At 37.6% G+C, this 26,330-nt stretch overlaps 1 protein-coding gene across 2 annotated transcripts in view; it reads right to left on the bottom strand.

Moving 5' to 3' along the window:
* LOC145268738 (choline transporter-like protein 2) overlaps positions 1-26,330 on the bottom strand; it is a 279,161-nt gene that overhangs the window by 72,539 nt on the left and 180,292 nt on the right. For both annotated transcript variants that reach the window (XM_080124322.1, XM_080124323.1), the window contains exons 4-6: positions 19,064-19,142; positions 1,428-1,515; positions 376-510 (exon numbers count right to left, since the gene is read on the bottom strand). In XM_080124322.1, coding sequence (XP_079980448.1) covers positions 376-510; positions 1,428-1,515; positions 19,064-19,142 — 302 coding nt within the window. The remainder of the gene's footprint in view (positions 1-375; positions 511-1,427; positions 1,516-19,063; positions 19,143-26,330) is intronic.

The raw sequence follows: 26,330 nt of genomic DNA on the forward strand, positions 1-26,330 counted from the left end.
AGTATGATGGAGTGAGGGGAAAGTAAATGGGTAAGCCCCAAATATACATATATGGGTGAGATGACCAATGTGTGTGGGGAAGGAGAGTTCTTTGTCTTCCTAAAAATCAAAGAAGTAATAATGTGATTGCTCTTTCTTCTCTTTATATTTTCGACTGCATTTTATAAAATAAAATTTTTTATTCTAAAATTATTTTCTGACTGAGATTTATTTGGGGTCTTGACGACAACATGGAAATGTCAAAATATTGATCGATCCACGTAGACTCCTTGCAATGTTCATATAATTGTATTTACTTAAAAGTTTTACACAAGTATTGAACATTTTTGAAAATAAAAAAATGCATCTAAGAAAGTAAAATATCCGAATACTTACTGCCATTCTGTCCACTCCATATTTACAAACAAGTTTATCACGTTCACTCTTTAATTTCTTATTTTTCATTTTTCTTTCTTTCATGACCGACTCCAAGTAGACATAATTGGTTGAGGGACATTCCTTCACACACATCTGAAATGAAGAGAAAATAATATTCTTTAGTTGGTCTCAATTAACTCCCCTTGCTATAAATGCATACGTACATATCATGATGCCATCTTGAAAACAGTCTGAAAACAAGGAAAAGAACTCAACATAATTCAAACTTGGAAGATTTTAGAAAGCCATTCTTAACACAAGTGCACTAGAAAAATTTGCTTAAAAATTATTTTCTTTATAGGAATAAAATTAGTTGCTCAATTTACCAGAGTTTTGGTTATATTTTCTTTACGTCACAGGTACATTGTACAGACCCCCCCACCCACCCAATTACTTAGACAAATCCATGTTATCTGTTTAAAAACAACAAATATTTTAATATTTCTTTTCAAATTTAGAGCTGGACTGGTGCTGCCACATTTTTTTTTTTTTTTTTTGCTTTCAGATAACAAGGTTTTTCTATTACAAGAATAACTACACTCAATGACATAAGATATGGATAGCCAGACATGCCTCTCCAAACATTAAAGCCTTTAAGGTAGCACATTAGGCGTTCAACTTATTACGTTTCAAAAAAAATAAAAATAAAAAATAAAATTTTTCTTTTAATTTTTAAATTTTTTATTTAAAAACTCGTGCTTGACTGCATGAGAATTATCTTAAAATCATATTTCTTGTCATATTTCCATATCATCAAAAAAATTACAAGCAAAATTAATTTGCTAATAACAACTGCTACATTTTCATTTCGGTTGGATTTTTGGATTTTTTGTTTAATAATTCCAGAAATTGTGTTTTTCTTAGATTTCAAAATCTAAAATCATTGCCTTTTTTTTTTTTTTTTTTTTTTTACAGACCCCTTAGGTTAATACCTTAAAAATTAATTTTGCAATAATTGTATACAAATAAAATTAAAGATGGTGTTAAAAAAAAAAAAAAGCCTCAAGTACCTGTGGGGTTGGGCATCCAAATTTAGCAACATCATGTCCCATTTTTGAACAGGCCAGCAAATCAAAGAACACAAGTTTTGGTCGGTCCCTACAGATAAAACAAAAACATTTAAAAAATAAAACAAAAAAAAAAAGTCAAATTATTACATAATAAAATTTTTTCTTTTGTTTTTCTTCCGTTTTCTTTTTGTCTAGAATGCCTGTAATCAAATTCCATCACCACCAAAACAGAAAAAAATCTTTACTAGTTTGAAAATAGAAAATTATTTTGACTGCAAGACATTCTGCACTATAGCCATTATTTTAACCCTTAATCATACCTTACACCATCTTTTGAATCTTAATATACACTAATGTAGTATTTTAACCTTTTTTTTTAAATTTATTTTACAAGGTGATCACCACTTATCAAGGCCCGGAAGCCACTCAAGGATAAGGGTTATTGCATGTACAGTACGTTAGTGTGGGAATTTAATAAAAGTGTCTACTTAAGGGGGCGGTTCATCAGGAATTTGTTTACGTTGAACTTGAAGACATCCAGGTTGTAGTCAGGTGGGAAGCAGGCAGACGGAACAGACAGGCGTGCAGTTCTAAGAAAGAAGCTTTGTTCATGGAATCTCTTAGTTTGAATCATTTCTTCTAATTCAAATTAATAAAAAAAATGAGCAGATACTCATGGTTATACAAAATACATTTCTGAATTTGAATAAAAATAGGATTTATCTTTAAATGTTAGAAGCCAGAAGAACTTTACTTAATATCTACAAGTTTTATATGTTCGTATCTACTGTAAATATGTCCATATTGCTATTTATATTTAATTTGCATAGCTTATACCTTTACGTCCAGTTATACCTGTGTGAAATGTAGTTATATTATTATTTAAATCTATATTGAATAGATACATTTTACTAACCCTCCTATCGACTTAAATAGTTTGTGCATCAAATGTTGTCTTAATTCTTAATATCACTTTGAATCATATTTTAACATTTTATCCTTTTCTTAAACTAATATACGAACAATATTTTTTTATTAAGTCCTCTCTTAAATCAACCATTTGCAAATCTAGATGCTTCCATTGCATGTTTTTTGACTTACCCCCTCTTTTCCATTAACAATGTAATAGAAAGCATGGTAAAATTCTTTTCAATTATTTGGAGGAGTGTAACTTTTCAATAGATATAAAACCTTTAGTACTAACTCAATCATAACTACCCATGCAGGGACACTGAAATACCTGGTTTAGGACCTCATACATCATGGCACTAAATAAAGAAGAAGGGAGGGATTTTCAGTCCTGGCTGACGATCTTCCTAGAGCTGGTGACTCAAACAAATCACCGGTTTGCAAACCTAAACTGCTTAAGGAGTAGATAGGCTCTGTCTATTGCCCAGTTTTCATACTCCTTCTTTGCCTATTAGCCAGGCACAGAGGTGCGATCACAGGGACTTGACATAAACACTCAATATTTAACCTTGTTTCCTGACTAGGGCAATGAATGCCATTCCCCATTTCCGCCACATTCCCATCCCCTAAAACTGGGAATCTTGAGGGTGCTTGAATGATATGCCAATGCAATTGGATAGGGCTGATTTTTGTCTGACGGGTTGAGGGTACCAGTTTGACAGTTTGTTTGGCTGCTGTATTCCGACTCACAGTACAGGAGCCCTAACTCTTTGGTAGCGTTTAGAGTGGCTGCTCCATCATCAGTTGTATATACTGTGATGGTTGTAGTGCCATGTTGTAAATGGAAATGAACCCTGCACCCATCTCCAGTGTAGATGAGGAGTCGGCTGATTTACTTGTGTTGCATGTTTGGTATTTTACACAACCACTTTGTCCAGCACCTGTCACCCTAAAACTGAAACTTAAATAAAGTAAAATGACAGTTCAATCAAAAAATTATAATTAAACTAGGTGTAAATTCAAACAAAATCAATCCGTTTCCTCCCTTGAGGCTTGCATTCACAAATATCTACGGGCTTAGAACTAATTTAGATGATGTTAAATCATTTCTCCTAGTAGTGGAACTAACCTACATTCCTCCATCACCTCTAACCACTTTAACATGCCTGGTTATCTTCCACTTTGCTGTAAGGACTCAGACAGACAAATCTATGGACTTGGAATCTATATTCAAAACACCCTCTCCTTGACTAGAGAATCTGTGGTCATGGTAGAAACTGCCATAAACTCTTGACCCCAAGCTGAAGAGCCATTGCTCAAAACAACAAGGTACTATAAGAAGGTTGACTGAGATGCCATCAAGTTTCTCATCAGAGATGCTCCATGGGGAAATATCTTCTCTTCCTGCAGAACAGTGTGCAAATGAAACCACTGAATGGTTCAAAGCGTTAACTGAAGCACGTGTTTCCACACAGAAATTCTGTAGTATTGGGAATCCCAGCTTAATTGCTATATAGGTAGTTTTAGAAATAGAATTTATATAAGCATATTTTAGGTTTCCCATCAGCGAGTTGGCCGGGTCACAAAAGGTTAGGTTTGACAGGTATCAACCTAGAGAGAATGCACCAGAAATTAGGGGTGACACGGGAATTGTGGTCGTAGGCTTCCAGTTGATGACCACATGGGCGGAGAGTGGTTTAGACAGCAGAGGAATGCAGATCGGAGATTTCAGGTCTCTCCCGACAACCAAGGTTTGAGATGATAAGCTTGCCTTGAAATAAAAGATTGAAGCTTCAAATCCATCTTGTTGTCATTAATGAGTCTGTCTGCAGTGACCACTCCTCACGAGATAGAGACCAGTGTCCAAGAAGGCATCATCCGCTGGCCAAGGCAACCAGGTATGTACGCATTATACACAGTATGGCACATACACGTCTCGAAGACTTTTAAGGCAAGAAATGGTGTAAGGATAAGAACATAAACACACACACATAACATTGAACTGCACTTAATATACGTAAGAGCATACACACACACGTATATAGGTAAGAATGGTGATAAACACACAGACTCTTAAAAGTACCCTTAGTAGTAAAAGTAACAAGAAACAGAAAAAAAAAACGAAGTAAAAATAAACGAAAAAATGAACAAATAAATAAATAATAAATAAAAGGACGCAAACGCCTTCATTTAACAATTCTATAGCAAACCCACTCTGCCGAATTCTTTCCATCTACTTGTGCAACTGCCTCAAAGGCAACATGCATACCACAGATTCATCTGACATAAGTCCAGTACGAACAGACAAAAGTTTATAGAAGCTAGAAATAATTGCAACAAAGAAATAGCAACAGCTAAGAAAAAATACACTGAAACCACCAGAAAAATGCATTGAAGTGCAGAAATTAGGAATTTATGATTTCTGGAAAATCTACAACAGTATAGTAAATAATGGGCAATCAACGATTCCCCCACTATCCAAATATGAAGTTGTTTGCATGGAAACCGAGAAGGTTAACATGCTTTCCTGTCGGTTTGCTTCAAATTCTACATCGGATCCGGCAAACCATTAACTTCCTGATTTTCCTTTGCAGACAGAAACCACATTAGATCTGAAAATCACACCTTCTCAAGTACATGATATCATAAAAAACCTAGATATCTCAAAAGCATGTGGATTTGACCTCATTCCAGCTGTACTATTAAAAATAATGCTCTGCTGAGGTTGCTCCAGTTCTCTCTAAACTTTTCAACAAATGCCTTAATGAATCTTGCTTTCTTGATTGCTGGAAAACTGCTTCTGTGGTAACAGTTTACAAGAATTCTGGCAAAAGAACTGACTTATTAAATTATCGCCCTATTAGCCTCCTCCCGCTTTTTGTTAAAATATTTGTGTCCATAATAAGTCAAACTCTAGTCCACCACCTTACAGTGCTAAACTTCTGTCCGACCAACAATATGGATTTAGGCAAGCCCGTTCTACTGCAGATTTCCTAACTAATCTCTGAATGTATATATCATGCACTGGATAAGTCAGGTCTGGCTAGGGCAGTAGCCCTAGATATATCTGAGGCCTTTGACAGAGTATGGCATGATGGTCTTTTCATGAAAATCAGATTGTATGGTATTACTTGACAAATACTTAACATAATTAAATCATTCTTAAATAAGAGAAGAATCCAGGTTGTCCTCGATGGTCATACATCTAAACAATATGATATAAATGCAGTGTACCTCAGGGGAAGGAGGGGGTCAATCCTTGGAGATTTATTATTCCTGATATTCATAAAGGACCTTGCTGATAAAATTGTCTCTGAGATAGGTATATTTACTGATGACACCATGCTCTATAACAAGCATCAGGGGAAAATGAATGAACACATATCCAAATCAATGACAGAAACCCTAGAGGAAGACCTTCAGTCTAATGGAATGGGGTCAAAAATGGATGGTAACGTTCAATACTGCCAAGACTAAGCTTGTTTCCTTTAATAATTACAAGAAACTTTCTCAACCACTAATAGTTATGGCTAATGATACATTGCCTGAAAGTAGTTCATTCAAACTCCTCGGCTTAACGTTCACAGGGAACACAAGTTGGAACCCATACATCAAGGGCAGTTCCAAGGCTGCCGAGAGGAAGGTGGGCTCTTTCTACCATGCTAGAAAGTTATTTGCACCTGAAAGCATTCTGTACCATTTTAAGGCCACTATTCGACCATGTATGGAGTATTGTTGTCACGTTTGGGCTGCTACTAGTCTCACTTCTGGACAGGGTTCAAAAGAGAGTCACCAACCTAATAGGTCCTGAACTGTCAGCTAGGCTTCAGCCTCTGTCCCATCGACGAAATGTTGCATCCTTCTGCCTGTTCTACAAGTACTTTAACGGTGAATACTCTGACGAACTGCAAGCACTTGAACCCCCTCGACGTAAATACCCCCAACAAACCCAACAAGTAGCTAAATCCCACCCCTTCACAGTAGAGATCCCTAGACTGTTTTACAAGTATTTTAGTGGTAGATGCTCCAACGAACTAAAAGCCCTTGTATCCTCTCAATGTAAATACTCCCGACAAACCCAACAAGCAGCTAGATAGAAAAAGAGATAGGGGGGAAGAGAGAGAGAGAGAGAGAGAGAGAGAGAGAGAGAGAGGGTAAGTGGAAAAAAAAGAGAGAAAGAGGAAGGAGGATAGGTTGATAGATTAGAGAAAGAGAGAAGTTTTAAAAAAAAGTTTGTTATCCATCATTCTGAGCAATGCCAAGTAGCCTTGCTAGTGCGTATGCATGTGTGTGTGTGTAAATGTCCACACAGTTCGGCTCTTTGAATCAAAGCATACCAGGCCAATGTTTATAGAAAGTGCCATCACAGTCATCTAAACATGATAAAATAAACATAACGTGATGGCAAATTCTTGTCAACCAATGAAAAAGTTCACAGCAGAAAAAATGGCTGTCAATGGCGTTTTTGACATGTTTGCAATTTGAGAATTTTAATTCTCATATTAATGGAAGTTTAGAGAAAACAGTTAGTCTTTTTGAGAAAAACTCACTAGACAGTTGACACACACATAAAAAAAAAAAAAACACCGGGCTCTCTCTCCGTCATATATATATATATATATATATATATATATATATATATATATATAACTCATAAAGTAAAGTAAATTTTTTACTGTTTCATATCAGCCAACAGCAAACAAAACTTAACTACAACGCAACTATGCATTTTTTTTAAAAGCAACTACTTAAATTTGTAGCAGCATGGACTGTTGATTTTTATGTTTTTGAATTTTTGAGGTGAGGTTTGATTATTCGTATTATTTGGATTCTATGTTTCAGTGTTATTTCCATTTTATATATATATATATATATATATATATATATATATATATTAAGGGGATTAGAACAACAGTAAAGAGCAGAGTATATTTTAATGTATTAGTAAATTCATTAATACAATTAAAAGAAAAGAAAACAGTGATCGTTGTAATGTAGATATATAATAAGCTCGATAGGCATATATATCCTAGAGCTATTTTAATATTAAGTAAGATGATTGATAATTTATAATTAAAATTAAAAATGAAAAATCGGTTTCACAAGGAAGAACAAACAAAAATGTCTTAAAAAAAAAAAAAAACACTCAATATTTTTGCTGATGAGGAGACTTTGTTTCAAAACTATCTGATAAAATTATTCTCCAAGACTTATTGTCTATCTCAATAAAAACATTGTTTCCGAAACGATCGTACAATTTATTGATTTTGTTTGTTCTTCCTTGTGAAACCGATTTTTAATTTTTAATTATAAATTATCAATCATCTTACTCAATATATATACTTGGAAAAATTGTGACTCATGAGAAAGAATTGTGATATTATTGTGAACACTTGGTAGGGAGGGAGGGGCGAGGAGAAAAAGAAAAAGTAGTATGATGAAAGAAAGGGGACATAGGTTTATCAGGTGAATAAAGGTATATGAAATAGAGTTGGTAAAAAGACAATGGATAAGAAGTTGTTCACCAAGGCAAGCAAAAAGCTGGTGTGAGGTTGTTGATCCAAGTGTGGCGATTATTGGTACAAAAAAGGTCAATATGGTGTTAGTTTACGGTCATTTTTAAGAGTTGCAATGAGTTTTGCAACAATTTTTTTTTTTTGACCTTCAAACCAAGATCAAAGTGTAGTATCTGTCCTGATGCTAAACTTCAATTTTTGTTCTCTCTCGGAGGAGAAATCCTTCACGACTGAGACAATTTTTATTTTTGTTCCTTCTCTCCACATTAAAAAAAAGGACCCTGGTGTCTAACTCTGCCCTCGTGGAGAGGTAAAGGAAATAGGAACAGTTTACAATGGTTAGAAACAATTAGAGATGGTCTTGGGTGTGACGGCTGACAAGTGCCACTTGAGGGCATTGTCCAATTGGACATTGTCGAAGGCAGATCATGGCTCGGAGTAAATCAAGAGGAGTTGATGGCAACTGATGAACACGACCTCAGTAGAAGACATAGATGTGAACCTTAGCGTGCAGAGGATCGATGGTGTCACACACACACCCAAACAGAGTGCAACTGATATTTGTAGAATGTGTTAGAGTTTGTGTTTTGTTTCATTTTATTTTTGATACTTCACTGTGTAAGATTACAACACGGCCAGAAAATAAGATAACCAGCAGTGGGGTCAGCGGTTATCGAGCAGGTAACACATTTATCACAATTGTACAGTTATTAAGATTTATTTTTTTAGATCCAAATTTTATCAAAATAACCAAAAGAATAAACCAGTTAAAAGAGAATGGGATATTAAAGTGTTTACTCATTTTTTTGCACTCTAGGCTAGTTTGTGATACTTAGCCCTTTAACACCAAATTGTACTTTCAGGTCGCCTTTCTGATAAAAAAAAATTTTTTAAAAAAGAAAGAAAATTTCTTACTCTTATGGTTTCTCAGCCCAACTGGTCTTCAAAGTACAGGTCTATGCATGGTCCAACAAGTGAATGATTTTGTTTATGTTCATGCGTCAGTTGCATGCTAACTTCCGCCACGTGTGGGTTTTATGATTTAAGAAAATTATTTATTGCATAAAAAAAATCTGGTGGTAAAGGATTAATATAGAATAGATGGGTTTGTATTACTGTACACATAGATTCGAAAAAGTTGTCAAAAAACAAATATATAACAAATAAATGTTATCAAAGGCAAGATGTTACTTTTCTACCAAACTGGATATATTTTTTTGTGTTTTTATTCAATGTAACATGTTTATTCAGCTCGAAAAACATGCAGTGTTTACCGATGTATTGGAAAATTCAAAATGGCGCCCAACTCTCTCTTTAACACGGTAAGTTTGGGAAAAGGAGTTATAAATAATAAACTAGACAAAATACTATTAAAAAACCACCGAATATATGTCAAGTTATATCACGGTAACATATATTGAGCGAATTTCTAACAGTATTTTGTCTAGTTTATTATTTATAACACTTTTTCCCAAACTTACCGTGTTAAAGAGAGAGTTGGGCGACATTTTGAATTTTCCAATACATCGGTAAACACTGTATGTTTTTCGAGCTGAATAAACATGTTAAATTGAATAAAAACACGAAAATTATATCCAGTTTGGTAGAAAAGTAACTTATCTTGTCTTTGATAACATTTATTTGTTATATATTTGTTTTTTGACAACTTTTTCGAATCTATGTGTACAGTAATACAAACCTGAATAGATTTATACAGGTTTCCGGATGTCTAATGAGCAGTTGGACAAGTCAAAGTTGTAGATTTTTTTTTTATGCCATGTCAACATGGTTGGTCATTTTATTGTATATGCTTTGTTTGTAGATTAATTTGTTTTGTAGTTCAATATTTTCTAAATAGTTCCTATTTATTTGCCTCCCTACGAGGGCAGAGTTAGACACAAGGTCGGTTTTTAATGTGGAGAAAACCCAGCTCCCCAAAAAGGAGCAACTGGATAGGAACGAAAATAAAAATTGTCTCAGTCGTGAAGGATTCCTCCTCCACTGACCGAGGAAAGAAACGGTGAAGTCTAGCATCAGAACAGATACTACACTGTGATTTTGTAAATAGTTATAAACAATAGATTCTATTTAATCTATGGATGAAGTGTACAAATATTTCTTCACTGTATAGAGATACAGAAAGATATACCTAGTTAAGGAGAAAGAGTTAAGATGTGAGATACAAAGGAGGAGATAGATAGCAAAAGAAGGAGATAGTGAGAGAAAGGAGGCAGAAAGGGAGGGAAAGAGAGAAAGGAGGCAGAAAGGGAGGGAAAGAGAGAAAGGAGGCAGAAAGGGAGGGAAAGAGAGAAAGGAGGCAGAAAGGGAGGGAAAGAGAGAAAGGAGGCAGAAAGGGAGGGAAAGAGAGAAAGGAGGCAGAAAGGGAGGGAAAGAGAGAAAGGAGGCAGAAAGGAAAGGAAAGAGAGAAAGGAGGCAGAAAGGAAAGGAAAGAGAGAAAGGAGGCAGAAAGGGAAGGAAAGAGAGAAAGGAGGCAGAAAGGGAAGGAAAGAGAGAAAGGAGGCAGAAAGGGAAGGAAAGAGAGAAAGGAGGCAGAAAGGAAGGGAAAGAGAGAAAGGAGGCAGAAAGGAAGGGAAAGAGAGAAAGGAGGCAGAAAGGAAGGGAAAGAGAGAAAGGAGGCAGAAAGGGAGGGAAAGAGAGAAAGGAGGCAGAAAGGGAGGGAAAGAGAGAAAGGAGGCAGAAAGGAAGGGAAAGAGAGAAAGGAGGCAGAAAGGAAGGGAAAGAGAGAAAGGAGGCAGAAAGGGAGGGAAAGAGAGAAAGGAGGCAGAAAGGGAGGGAAAGAGAGAAAGGAGACAGAAAGGGAGGGAAAGAGAGAGGAGATAGAGGGAGGCAAAGAGAGATAGAGGGAGGGAAAGAGAGGAGATAGAGGGAGGGAAAGAGAGGAGGAAATAGAGAAAGAGTAGGAAATAAAGAGACAGCAAGAAGGAGAAAAAGAGATAGATGGAAGAGAGTGAGAGAAAGAAGGACACAGAAAGACAGACAGGGAGTAAGAAAGACGGAGTGAGAGAGACAGCCAGAGAGAGAAAGAGACAGACAGACACGGAGAGAGACAGAGAGAAAGAGACACAGAGATAAAGTGAGGGAAGATAGAGGTAGGGAGAGAAAATAGAAGGAAGGGAAAAAGAAAGAGATAAGAGAGGGAGAGAATGAGATAGAGATAAAGAGACAGAAAAAGATTAGTACGAAGAGGGAGACGTAAATAGAGAGAGGAGAAATAGAGAAGGAAGTATATATATATATATATATATATATATATATATATATATATATATATGACAGAGAGAAAAAAAGCGATATAGATAGATAGAGAAATAAGGAAAGACTATAAAGTAGTGCCTTGGTTGTTGGCTGGCAGAGGGTGACTATCATTGGTTGAGAATCCGAGATTTAATAAGTGAAAACCCACACTGACAATGCGAATTAATGTGACAATATAATTATGTGGACTTCCTACATTCTTGCAAGATGACATTTTATTCATTCACAAAAAATTGTCACCAGAAATACTACCCTAACCCCTTTAAAAAAAAGGGGGGGGGCATATTTTGAAACCGACATACTATAACCGTCCTCCCACGCCTCTAATCTCTACACAACATTACATAAGTTGAAAAAACGAAATTTAATATAAACTAGCAAAACCTGTGTACCGGCATTGTCCGGTGGAAATGTGGCACAAAGCCAGAACTTATTCAGTAAAAACCCCCATACACACACACACTTCCTGAAAACAAATCAAACTACGTTTGTCAGCCCTGGTAAATAGCAGGCACTGGTGGCCGTGGCCAAAATAAAATTATCTGGCTTCCACTGTTGGGCATTTTCTGGCAGTGGCACTAGTGGAAGTCTTTAGCTGTCATTATCAGCACTGGGATTACTGGCAATTAGTGCTGGTTTGGGGCGATTTATTTGTGGGCACTGGCTGCTTTTGCAACTGGCAGTCACTGGTGGCCATGATCAGTGTCAGCCTCCATTGAACTACATCAGACTGAAATTGTCTGTCTTCTACTGTTAGGCACTGTCACTGGATACCTGTGGTGGGCACTGGTCATCACTGACGATTAGTGATGTTTTGAGGCGGTTACTTACATCCATTTGCATTTACTGGTGTACACTGGCTGGCGGTTATGGTTGAGGAGAGAGGGAGGAGAAAATAATTAGTGAGTAAAAATTGTGCTACCACTGTTAAATATGACTTGTTTTGGAATGTGAATCTTGTATGAAAAACTATAAGAATTTCGGATGACGAATGAAAGTGATAGATGTGTGGAAAACCTACGTCAGATAATGGTTAGTAGTCTGAACATATTGAATTTACATGTGGTGTCTGCATTTTGTTACGTGTCTGTCCAGGGATAGGAGCGAGTAACAAATTACAAGAAAAAAAAAATGAAACTCATAGTTAAAATAAATGTTTATTTTAACATTAAACAAAACATACAAATAATATTTATAAATAAATACACTTTCTTAATACTACTGCCACTAGTTTTGTAAGCGATTGTGAGGTCTATAGTGTTGATAGTAGTTCTTATCTCCCTTTAACTAACTTCAAATCAAATGTTTTATGCATGAGTAAAATCTAATAAGAATATTAAAATATATTTTTTTTGGGTCAGTGAGAAAATATAGAGAAATCTTTGTAGTTACGGAAATTTCAGTTTCTTCAAATGATGCTGTGTTTGACTTTTAAGGAGTTTCTTTCGGCTGGATTTTCATCCTAGAAACATTACTGGTGTTCTTAATAGCAAATCAGAAACTTAACAACTAACACAGCTACTAGTGCGACATCCTTTATATATGTTTCTGCATGGAATTTTCCTGTTTCTTCCAGATTGTTCTGAAAACGTTCTAATAGAATATTTTTATATTCTATTCATTAGAAGGAAACAGCATATCATAACACTTCCTATAATTTGCAAAGTTATAACATTTTTTTCCTAGACAAAAATAACTGTTTCTATTTTATTATATACAGAGATGAAAGTGGTGGAGGCGGGGGGCAGGTTGTATTTCTCATCTAGTAAAGTTGAGTTGATGGTTTTAATTCAAGAATTGAATTTTCATTGAGCAGGGGAGGGTAAATTAAATAGAAATAATAGCTAACAACTGTCACAATCTGCTGAAAATTTTATAATCAACTGAACTGTATATTTTACTAGCAGGGGGGGGGAGGGGTACGTAGGTTTGTTCGGGGTGTGTCAGGGTGGTGTAGCAAGGAACCCTCTAAAAAAAGAAAAAAGTGATATTAGTGGAGTGGTGGGGTGAGGAATCAAAACAACAGTAGACAGCCAGGGTGGAGAGGTGTTAAAAAAAAAGTGGTAGTAGGCAGGCAGACAGGCTTTAACCTGTAATGTGAAGGAGAAAAAAAAAAGGTTAAAAAAACCTAATGTCTTAGCCATGCATCCATGGCAAAACTGAAAGTCGCGGGTGTTGGAATTAAGGCCAGTCAATCCAATGGAGACGATGACGTGAAAATGTTGATGAAAAAAGGGACCTCTCCTTGTAGACAACTGTCCAGATGAGGGTGAAGAAATTAATGTTTTTAGCCAATTTTTTTATATTTGTCATCCGAAAGACTGAGGTTTAAAACAATACTAGTTTCAAGTTCCGACGCATCCGTCAGAAGTTTTTGCAAGACACACACACACACACACACACACACACACACACACACACACACACACACACACTTTGCCTTTTCTACATTAGATTAGCTGTATTTCTGTTTCATTTTCCATTTTCTAAGCCTCACGTGGTTACCAGTTCCTAAGTACGTAGAAAAGTAGCCTGTAGTGACATTTAATTGTTGTATATTTATTTACTTATTTTTTTTACTGCCTTTTCATTTTGCTGTGGTAAGTTACACTCTCCTGAAGGTTGAAGGTTCAATCCTTAGTGCGAGCAACACTCAAAATACAAGGGTTACCTTATTGCCGATTGCACATCTCATGCTGACTGGAAAAAGGTGAACGCTGGTCAATTACTATTTTTTTTCTTTTTTAAAACTTCCTTCTCTGCAAGCAAGGCATATTGCCATTTAGATTGTAAAGTGCTACTATTTAACATTGTGTCTAACAGCGAACTGTGGGGAGTTGGGACACATCCGTTCGCATTACATCTAAGCTTTGGCAGGTTAGTGCAGTCAGGAAAGCTGGAAACAACGAGGGAATTCCAAAGTCACGTAGTCTGCAAGGAGAAACTATTAGCAGAAAAGGCTTTCGGGCATCTAGGGACCTCAATAGTAAGTGGGGATTTTTGATGCTTGTGGAATTAGTCCAGGGGATGTACATAGGGGGGCACAAGTGCTATGAGTTCATCAGAACACATTCCATTAAAGTACTTGTAAAACAGAACGTTCACACAGCCACACACAAGGCATCTGATTTTCCTTATCGTCTGACCTCGTGTCAACCACTTTGCATTAGCGTAAGTTTGATTTGATTTACAGCATATCAACCAGTATGCAAATTTAAGAAAGACAAGTTCATTTTTGAGCTCCATGTGAAAAATTCTCTTCATACATGTTGAGCCACAATAAACAAAGAGAATGTTTATTCTATTTGAAGATAAAAAGGCTCAACTTATTTCGTAGAGAAAAGGTAGAATAAAGGAAAAGGAATAGAAGAGGGGAAGAGAGACAGAGAGAGACCAAGAGAGATAGAGAGATAGAGACAAAGAAAGAGAGAGAGACAAAGAAAGAGAGAGAGACAAAGAAAGAGAGAGAGAGATAGAGACAAAGAAAGAGAGAGAGATAGAGACAAAGAAAGAGAGAGAGATAGAGACAAAGAAAGAGGGAGAGATAGAGACAAAGAAAGAGAGAGAGATAAAGAAAGAGAGAGACAAAGAAAGAGAGAGAGAGACAAAGAAATAGAGAGAGAGAGAGACAAAGAAAGAGAGAGAGATAGAGACAAAGAAAGAGAGAGAGATAGAGACAAAGAAAGAGAGAGAGATAGAGACAAAGAAAGAGAGAGATAGAGACAAAGAAAGAGAGAGATAGAGACAAAGAAAGAGAGAGATAGAGACAAAGAGAGATAAAGAAAGAGAGAGAGAGAGAGAGAGAGAGAGCTCTCAATGAAAACCATTTAATCAGAGAGTAGATAGTTGAAATTATTAAAAAAACATTGAAATTAAATTCTTTTCAGACAATTCAAAATAAAATTTTTTTTAAATAAATAAAATCTTGAATCTTAATGCTTACAAAAAATGCTGACTCTAAATTTTTGCCAACCTCTGCAGCAAAAAAAAAAAAAAAAAAAAAAAAATCCCCACTTAAACTCCCCAACTGTGTTCATAATTTCTCAGCCAAGTTAAGCCTTCATGAAGCCACAACTGGATTTTTATCTTTAAAGACCGTCTGAACACACCTCTTAAAACAAATCTCCCTCTTAGCACCAAGTGTGTATGTGCGTGGGGATGAGGGAAGTAAAGAGGGGTAGTGAAGGTGGAGAGAGGAACTCAAAATAGATTACTGTTTATTTCTAAATACTTTCAGACTGAATGCTTTCAAAATACAACCAAAGGTGACTAAGTACATCTAATTCCTAGTCATACCTGGGGGAAGTAAGGACGACTATAAGGAATGCAAAGAGTGTATGTGTGTGTGTGAGAGGAGGGGGGGTCTGGCTTATGTCTGAAGGAGCGAGTAGGACAATCTATGCAGTGTTTGGGATGTAAACATCAAGTTTCCCTCTGAAGAATCCTCAGTTTTATAATAAACTAAAATTTGTACATAACATTCTGTTTTTTTTTTTAAAGACATTTTGTATCATAAACAACAACAATAAACTATAAAAAAAACATTTCTTTTAAAATATATATATATATATATATATATATATATATATATATATATATCAACAATAGGAAGCCCACCTTCTTTGCAGCAACCTTGGCAATGTCCTCAATATATTTGTTCCAATTTATGTAACCTGTGAATAATGTTAGGCCAAGGTGTTTAAACAATGAGCTCTCATGTAGAGTGTTATTAGTACGGCTTGGACAACAGCATATTCTTTTAATTGTTTTGACTCTCCAGTATGTATGCGTTGATATCTTATATGCTTTTATATAGAGTGATGTGGTTCTCGGTTGATTAGCTGTGTCTAACTGTGTCGGATATACTCGAGAGTCATGACAATGAAAAGAATATACTGTTGTCATAGCCCTAGTTATTAGCCATGGCAATCTGTGATTGAGAAGGTATTTTTTGTAGTTGTTAAAGGAAAGAAGTTTAGTCTTAGCAGCATTAAATGTTACTATCCACTCACCACTCCATTCCACTGCAGACTAAAGGTCGTTTCCTAAAGTTTCTGCCGTTGCTTTGGATGTGCATTTTATATTTTTATTTATTTATTTTACACAGGAGTCACCTTTTATCAAGGCCCGGAGACCACTCGAGGATAAGGGTTAATGAGTGCAAAGTAATCAATAGGAGGAAATGTAGTACAGTAGAACCCCGGGATACGGCATTAAAAAGTAGAAACAAAATACAGAACAGTATATAAGACACATGTATTTAATCAAATAATATAACATCGTAAGGTGGGGCAAATATCGTAACCTGGGGTCAGAAAACATCGTATTCCACATCGTAACCTGAAAAAAAACGTATCCTAGTGCCACTGTATCTCGGGGTTCTACTGTAATCGTTAGTAGTAGGAATTGGGTAAATTGGATTACTTAAGGGGACGGCTCATCAGGAACTTGTTCACGTTGGGCTTGAAGACAACCAGATTGTAGTCAGTTGGAAAGCAGAGTGGGGTGTCATCAGCAAACACACCCATCTCGGACACAATTTTATCAATGAAGTCATTTATGAACATCAAGAATAATAAAGGTCTAAGAATCGATCCCTAGGGTCCACTTACATTAATACGATGTTGTTTGGACGTACGGCTATAGAGGACAACAGAAATTAAAATAACATTGAAATAACATTACCATAAGCAGTAGTTGAAGATGACTTACTTCTATTTCTGTTCTTGTTGCAATGTCACTAATAAGGATGCTGGATGTAAACGTTTTACCTGGGTTGATGTTATCTGCCTGAGCATTCGGGACCTGAATTTTGGATTAACTCCTAGGGAGGTTGTCCTATAAACAAGAGTAAAATACTGGGGCTGCTGTATTGCCATTTGGTGAATGAAGCCAAGACGATGCAGTAATTTCTGGTGGAGCCTCTCAATGCCATATTAGTGGGAACTGCTACAGCTTTTCCTTTTTATTGGTCTTCAAATCTCTCTTTCTAAACAACTCTGCTGACACCTATGGGAACCAAGTTCCACATACAAGCGAACACACAAACACAAAACTGATAACATTAAGGTAAACTTAATTATCGCCCTTAAATTCTGGCAATGCCATTCTTTGCCACAAAGGGGCGATACATCCTGCTTCCACATCCGGTTCATATCATTCTTCCTTTCTCGCTTGGGCCACAGACCATGCAGATTGCATCAAAACTATTGTTTTGCACCCGCACAAAGCACATTTGAACTCCCACTCTTGAGGCAAAAAATGCAAGTAATGTTTTCTTATACCTTTTCGGTAATGAACTGCTTCCCATTACACTTGTATCCATTCTATAAATAAATGTACATTGGCTGTAAATATAATTTCGGCGAATTTCGTGTACTCATTTCTTGGTAAAGGGGACCATGCAACTTCCACTTTATTTCCCTATTTAACAAAACGGCCACCATTCACCCGCTATACACCTTCCACAAATTCTCCACCTATCATCACAGGGTTTCACTGACCACCTAACGTACATACACCCTTATCCTCAAATTGTCTTTGGACCTTGATAAACAGTGTCTCCACTTGTAATAAAAAAAAAAAAAAAGACTCCTGGAACTTCAGTTCCGTTCATACTTTTTAGTCGTTGAATCCGTGCGTTTCAATTAAATAACTTAAGAATTGGGTTACAAAGAACCAGGACTTTTTATTTTTTTATTTTTATTTTTTATTACATTTTCACCCCAAACAAGGCACATTGCCACTTTGATGTAGGGGGCTACTATTAGGGACGTAGGCTACAGGGGTACTAGGTGGGGAGTTGGGCAGCAAGATGTCGGTTCACGTTACACTTGAACTTCTGCATGTCAGTACAGTTAATGAAGCAGGAACCTGGAAAGGAATTCCAAAGTCTAGCGGTTCTAGGGAAGAAACTACTGGAGTAGAAGGCATCTAGGGACCTCTACTGTGAAGGGGTGGGATTTTACTGCCTGTCGGGTTTGTCGGGGGTATTTACGTACCGGGGTTACAAGTGCTTGCAGTTCATCGGAACATTCACCATTAAAGTACTTGTAGAACAGGCAGAGGGATGCTACATTTCATCGATGGGACAGAGGCTGAAGCTTGGATGACAGTTCAGGACCTATTAGGTTGGCAACTCTCTTTTGAATCTTGTCTAAGAGTGAGAGACTAGTAGCAGATGCACCGGCCTAAATATGACAACAATACCCCATACATGGGCAAATGATGGCCTTATAGAGGTACAGGATACTTCGGGCGTTAGTAGCTTTCTAGCACGGTAGAGAGAACCTACCTTTTTCGCAGTGGTCCTGGCAATGCTCTCAATGTAATTGTTCCAACTCATGTTTCCTGTGAATGATAGGCCGAGGAGTTTAAAAGATGTGCTTTCAGATAAAGAGTCAGATATTTAAAAATGGGCAAGAATGAGGAACACAATCAAATATTAGAGTGGCTGGGTTGACTAGTGGCTGTATTAGCTAGTGCATTCTAACCGATTCTACCGTATTCCTGGCAAGATTTTCATGTTCTTTGGATTTTTTTAAGAGTAACACCCACAAAACTTTTGATTTTTTTAATTCTTGCCTTTAGACTGCCAACAATTTCTTCTACTCTGTCCATGCCTAAACGAAAATTCCATAAGCAAGGTTTATTTCCTAGAACTGCCCATCTGTGGGACACTATACGATGGAACTACTTTCCAGCAGACTACCACATGATCGCTTTTAAGTCCAATGTAAACCAGTTCATGTTGAGCTATCCTTTTAAATAATCAAACTACCCAATTTTCATAACTACCTATTATCACAGAGGTGCTTCACTGACCACCTAACACACATTAACCCTTATCCTCTAATGACCCTCGGGCCTTGATAAACGATAATTCTTGTAAAAAAAAAAAAAAAGTTTAGCAATATTTGATTGAATTCCACTTACGAGTAGTTTCCATAGCCACAGATATTTCCGCGTGTATCGGTTGGGTAGACAAGTCTTCGAGGATCTCCATGTATAAATCCTATGAAGATAAAACACAAACAAAAGTCAATAAAATTAGACAATTTTTTCTATAATAAAAAAAACTGCGAGACAACATATCGTCTGTCTGTGACAATTCACGCTGACATGTAAAGTCTTTTATGAATTTTTTGTATTCTTTAATTTTTTTTTTTTATTTAGAATCAAAAAATAACGTTTTTTTTCAATTTGGTAAACCAATTTGGTAACATTGTCCAGGAACCAACACTTCAGTCGCAAAGTAGCCAAAGAATAGAAAAAAAAACTTAAACCCACTTTTATTTGTAACAACGACCTTTAATTTCCTCATTGTTATGGCCGTGATGTCACCCACTTGATCGTCTTCTCGAATGTCATCCACACCTCTAATGTGATAGTGAACGTTATCTATGTCTCTGCTTGGTTCGTTCTCGTCTCCTTCCTTTGCAACTGAATGGTTACATTATAATCTTTTTTATTATTTTTTTTTACCCTTTTTTATAAAAAAGGTTAGTCCAACTTACGGTGCCAAATTATCTTTTTAAAGTCTTTATTTTCTCTACAGTTGACGTCACAGCCACGCTATTACAGACCAACTTGAAGTCAACAGCGAGTAATCTTGCAAATTATTTGATGTGTGAACTCCCAAAATAATGAACCCATTATAAATTATGGGATACATATTCTCGGCAACACAGGGAGTAATGAGCACAATTTTTTTTTTTTCATTATGGGTCAACAGGCGGCAGGGGGTGGAGCAAGATAACATTGCTTCCTTTTATACTGATTGGTAGTTGTTTGAAAAGCAACATCGAAACTAGGTCAAGTAGTCAGTCACTGCTGATGACTTGAAAATTTTATATTCAACCGGTTGTATGAGAGAGAAAAACGGAAAGCCACACAGAGGGAAAGCAGGAAAGGGGAAGAAAGAGAAAAGGGGAACGAGAGAGGGAGGAGGAGGAGAGAAAGAGCAAGAGCGAAAGGGAAAAGAGAAGCGGGGGAAAGTGAAAGGCAAAATCGAAGGGGAAAAAGCGAGAGGGAAAATCGAAGGGGAAAAAGCGAGAGGGAAAATCGAAGGGGAAAAAGCGAGAGGGAAAATCGAAGGGGAAAAAGCGAGAGGGAAAATCGAAGGGGAAAAAGCGAGAGGGAAAAATCGAAGGGGGGAAAATCGAAGGGGGGAAAGTGAGAGGGAAAAGAGAGGAGGAGGGAAAGCGAGAAGGAAAAGAGAGGAGGAGGGAAAGCGAGAGGGAAAAGAGAGGAGGAGGGAAAGCGAGAAGGAAAAGAGAGGAGGAGGGAAAGCGAGAGGGAAAAGAGAGGAGGAGGGAAAGCGAGAGGGAAAAGAGAGGAGGAGGGAAAGCGGGAGGGAAAAGAGAGGAGGAGGGAAAGCGGGAGGGAAAAGAGAGGAGGAGGGAAAGCGGGAGGGAAAAGAGAGGAGGAGGGAAAGCGGGAGGGAAAAGAGAGGAGGAGGGAAAGCGAGAGGGAAAAGAGAGGAGGAGGGAAAGAGGGAGGGAAAAGAGAGGAGGAGGGAAAGAGGGAGGGAAAAGAGAGGAGGAGGGAAAGAGGGAGGGAAAAGAGAGGAGGAGGGAAAGCCAGACGGAAAAGAGAGGAGGAGGGAAAGCGAGACGGAAAAGAGAGGAGGAGGGAAAGCGAGACGGAAAAGAGAGGAGGAGGGAAAGCGAGACGGAAAAGAGAGGAGGAGGAAAAGCGAAAGGAAAAAGAGAAGGGGAGGAAAGCGAGAGGGAAAAGAGAAGGGGAGGAAGGCGAGGGGGGAAAGCGAGAGGGAAAAGAGAAGGGGGAAAGCGAGACGGAAAAGAGAAGGGGGAAAGCGAGACGGAAAAGAGAAGGGGGAAAGCGAGACGGAAAAGAGAAGGGGGGAAAGCGAAAGGGAAAAGAGAAGGGGGGAAGGGAGAGGGAAAAGAGAAGGGGGAAAGCGAGAGGGAAAAGAGAAGTGAGGGGGAGCGAAAGGGAAAAGAGAAGTGAGGGGGAGCGAAAGGGAAAAGAGAAGTGAGGGGGAGCGAAAGGGAAAAGAGAAGTGAGGGGGAGCGAAAGGGAAAAGAGAAGTGAGGGGGAGCGAAAGGGAAAAGAGAAGTGAGGGGGAGCGAAAGGGAAAAGAGAAGTGAGGGGGAGCGAAAGGGAAAAGAGAAGTGAGGGGGAGCGAAAGGGAAAAGAGAAGTGAGGGGGAGCGAAAGGGAAAAGAGAAGTGAGGGGGAGCGAAAGGGAAAAGAGAAGTGAGGGGGAGCGAAAGGGAAAAGAGAAGTGAGGGGGAGCGAAAGGGAAAAGAGAAGTGAGGGGGAGCGAAAGGGAAAAGAGAAGTGAGGGGGAGCGAAAGGGAAAAGAGAAGTGAGGGGGAGCGAAAGGGAAAAGAGAAGTGAGGGGGAGCGAAAGGAAAAAGAGAAGTGAGGGGGAGCGAAAGGAAAAAGAGAAGTGAGGGGGAGCGAAAGGAAAAAGAGAAGTGAGGGGGAGCGAAAGGAAAAAGAGAAGTGAGGGGGAGCGAAAGGAAAAAGAGAAGTGAGGGGGAGCGAAAGGAAAAAGAGAAGTGAGGGGGAGCGAAAGGAAAAAGAGAAGTGAGGGGGAGCGAAAGGGAAAAGAGAAGTGAGGGGGAGCGAAAGGAAAAAGAGAAGTGAGGGGGAGCGAAAGGGAAAAGAGAAGTGAGGGGGAGCGAAAGGGAAAAGAGAAGTGAGGGGGAGCGAAAGGGAAAAGAGAAGTGAGGGGGAGCGAAAGGGAAAAGAGAAGTGAGGGGGAGCGAAAGGGAAAAGAGAAGTGAGGGGGAGCGAGAGGGAAAAGAGAAGTGATGGAGAGCGAGAGGGAAAAGAGAAGTGATGGGGAGCGAGAGGGAAAAGAGAAGTGAGGGGGAGCGAGAGGGAAAAGAGAAGTGAGGGGGAGCGAGAGGGAAAAGAGAAGGGGGAAAGCGAGAGGGAAAAGAGAAGGGGGAAAGCGAGAGGGAAAAGAGAAGGGGGAAAGCGAGAGGGAAAAGAGAAAGGGGAAAGCGAGAGAGAAAAGAGAAGGGGGAGCGAGAGGGAAAAGAAAAGAGGGAAAGAGAAGGGGGAAGCGAGAAGGAAAAAAGGGGGTGGTGGGTGAGAGGGAAAAGAGAAAAGGGGGCGAAAGGGAGAAGAGAAGGGGGAAGCAAGGGAGAAGAAAAGGGGGAAGGAAGCGAGTGGGAGAAGAGAAGGGGGAAGCGAGTGGGAGAAGAGAAGGGGGAAGCGAGTGGGAGAAGAGAAGGGGGAAGCGGGTGGGAGAAGAGAAGGGGGAAGCGGGTGGGAGAGAGAAGGGGGAAGCGAGAGGGAGGAGAGAAGGGGGAAACGAGAGGGAAAAGAGAAGGGGGGAACGAGAGGGAAAAGAGAAAGGGGGAAAGCGAGAGAGAGAAAAGAAGGGGAAAAAAGCGAGAGAGAAAAGGGAAGGAAAAAAAGAGAAGGAGGGAAAAGCGAGATTGTATCTCAGACTGAGATACAATCTCGCTCTAAGAAACGTAGGATACAAAATACTGTTATGGGAATCAACTATCTCGTTTGCAGTTAGAGACAACGGAAATCTATAGCGCATAACAGAAATCAATAAAAATTCAATGATGTGAATCGAACAGCAGCAAAATAGAGCAGCTCAAATTCAATGACGATTCAACTCATTGCGTAACAATCGGTTGACCTACACAAGATGTTGGTTATGCGAAAGCCACTCAGCAATAAAACTCAAAATGTCCTATTTCAAGTTAATTAAGCTATACACAATAGATTGGTTAAATTATTTTGTTTTATGGCATATCTAACTTTTTATTTTGAAAAAAAAATTAAAAATTCTAGAATAATTTTATCTATTATATCAAAAACTGGATTTTTTTCTTCTCGTTTTGACATTGATATTAACAGTCTACTTTTTCTATTTAAAAATTATTAAAATTAACTCTTCAATGTACTTGGTCATGAATATGCGAGAGAAAAGTTAACTAATTTGCATATTCCTTTGAAAAACGAACTTTAATTATTCATTTTATGGTTTCTTATTGGATGAGTGGTTTCATTTCACTATCAAACTGAATTCTATTTATGCATAGTTTCGATGTTCTGTATAATCTCATACAATTTAAGATGAAAACATTTCATCACTTAAAAATATATATAAGTGATTTTGTCGGTGTGTGTGCGTGCGAAAAATCTCTACCAAACTCCTCTCTGAATATTTCGCCTACAGAGTTGAAATTTGATATTATAGGAGGGAAATGTTGTGCATTTCTCTGACAAAGACAAAAGACAAAAACGAGATTGTATCTCAGACTGAAGAGAAAGAAAGAAAGTGTAAATGTCTGTTTGAAGGTGTCGTCTGCCATCAGACTGCTGTCGTCAACAAGTAGCAGTGAGAGGGGCGAGTGAGAGAGGTCTGTATAGGTCGTTAGCTGGCGTCTCTCTGGCGATCGCAGCTGAGATCCCAAAGGGCTAAAAATAGTCCTTAAGGGGACAGCTCAAATCAATGCGCCCTGCCAACCGATTGATCAGTGTGTCAGAATCACTTTGGCACCGGGCATTGATCCGCTTATAGTAAATAGTTTGTTAACTGCTACAATATATAGAGTATTTGGACCTGTAGCACACTTGATTTGCTTTTAGCCGTTAAAAAAAAGTTGCTAATGAGTCAAAATTGAAAGACACATTGACCATGGCCTGGTAAATTGACTATACCGTTTTTTTTTTGTTTGTTTTTTAGTTTTTTTTTGCCCCCCCCCCCTGCGCATGTGTTAATTAAGTTATCTGTTAAACAACGGTAATTTTTGTATATACATGGATTTAGGTTGTACGCTAATGAATCAGCTGAAAAGTTTTGCTTTGGTTTTAATTCTAGCTGATGGCACACGTCATTTTTCTTCTTTACTTTTGAAATCACTACTATATATTAGGTACAATATCATAATCGATTGAGAATTGGTTCTATAATAATAAATACGAATTGTGCATGAATTAAAATATAATACTTTTTATATTATGGGTCGATACAGGTGAATATTAGTTAGAATCATGTTAGCAATTTGTTAGTGAAACATTCATTGAAGAGACGAAACGCACGTGGTATCGTAATGAGGAATTTATTTACACGGAATAGAAACAAAGCAGTTTACTACTAAACAGAGTGTTACCCAACGGTAGTGAGAGGTTGCAGTCAAGAGTGACGGTGGCAATTACTAAGTCAAAGGGAGATAACTCGAGTTTACTTCATATGTAACAATACTTAAGCATATTTTATGACTGGGCAACGCCAGGCGGGCTGCTAGTATAATAAAAAATATATTTTAAAAGTTTGCATGAAAAAGTCTTTACTTTGAAATTTAAAATAAAAAGAAAATAATTTTTTAAATCCAAGTAAAAATTTAAAAAATATATTTCGATTATAATATACTTTATTAAAAATAAAACCATTTCTGAAAAAGAATCATTTCAAAGTAAAGATTATTTTTTTATGTAGAGTTTTAAAATTAAACTGGAATTACTTTATTGTTGATCAGAAGAGACTTTTCCTCGATGTACACCGGCAAGATTTAGTAAAACTTCCGGTAAACAGAAAGCAGGAAGTCGAAAAGAAACCGTTTTAGTGAAGATAACCAATATTTCAGAGAGAGAGAGAGAGAGAGAGAGGGGGGGGGGAGCGAAATAAAATAGCGAGAATAACATGTTAATTAACTGGGAGAAAATCTGCTTGTTTTCAAAAGTAACGTTTGTTTTTGCAAGACAAAATGGCGTACACCCAACCTACAGGGAATACAGCATCGTTTTATAATTTATGTATAAAAAGATGAAGAGCGTGTATCATGACGCAGCATCGCTGGGATAAATTTGTAGAATATGAATTCTACGGTTGTTTGGCGTTTAATTGGGATGTAATGCCGTGTAATCGGTGGGGACGAGTTTGGGAAGAGGATGAAACAGCAATAGATGCAATAAAAGAAGAAACTTTGGTGCTTGTAAAGATGGAGTCGCCACATAGATTTTTTAAAATATATTGTTTTAAGCAAAAACAAGATTACGTACTTAATTGTCATGTCGAAAATAGTAATATATCAAAAAAAAATAATTTAAGCATTAAACTTACAATGTAAAGCCATTAGAGTAGAAAGCTTTCTACTCTAATGGCTTTACATTGTAAGTTTAATGCTTAAATTATTTTAATTTTTTACTATTATTCACTCCAAACAAGACACACTGTCACTCTTCAGACATGAGCTGAAGAGATGTTGCGATTTTGTCTCTGATGTATCGTTACTTTCATGGAAAGTGTTCGACTGAGCTTAAGTCTATGGTCCCCCCCCCCTCACCAAACTTTCACAAGAAACACTCGTCTAGCTGTAAACACTATCAATAATTCCCCCCACTCTTTATCTGTGCCTAAACCTAAATGTAGATTCTATGAACAAAGCTTCTTTCTTAGAACTGCACGCCTGTGGAATTGTCTTCCGTTTTCCTGCTTTCCGGCTGACTACAATATGGTTGTCTTCAAGTCTAACGTAAATAAGTTCTTGATGAGTCGTTCCATATAAGTTATCAAATTTACCGAATTTTCATTACTAATGATTACTATATTGTCCAATTTCTACTGTACACTCTTTAACCCTTATCCTTGAGTGGCCGCTTGGCCTTGATAAAGTGGTGATGCCTGTATATAAAAAAAAAAAAACCTCGAGCTTTACTTTTCTTATTTGAACTTGAGCATTTTATCAATTCATATTCCATGGTCAACTTCTGTGATCAAACTTTTGCCTATTTTGTTAAGAAATGCACAGCTGAGAGTCAAAATAAGGTCAGTTGTGAGTTAATCTGCACAAGTATTTAAACAGACCTTTTTTGCCTTTGAACCCTTTAATATCTCGCCTTTTCTTTTTGCAGTTCAGAAGAAGAACCCATTCATCCAGATGGTTGTTTTTCTTTCCCACTTACCAAATGAGTACAGGACACAGAACGAAAAGGTCAATGCTCCTATTCAAAGGCCCATGAATAAATAAACGTTCACTAATTAGTGTACTTAGTGCTTCATCTATTTTTAAGACTGATGGCTCATTGGACAGGCCAGATGACTGGAGGCTACAAGGAAAACTGTTCAGTTATATTGGAAGAAAAAAAAATATAAAAGTTATCTAGAACTTTATTTTGAATACAAAAACAAATAAACTCTAACCAAGCAAGAGAAAGCTTCCATCAAGTAATAAAAAAGTGAAACTCCGTCAACTCTCTCT

This window comes from Euprymna scolopes, chromosome 44 (assembly GCF_053919585.1).
Source record: "Euprymna scolopes isolate OS-2025 chromosome 44, ASM5391958v1, whole genome shotgun sequence".
NCBI lineage: Eukaryota > Metazoa > Mollusca > Cephalopoda > Sepiida > Sepiolidae > Euprymna > Euprymna scolopes.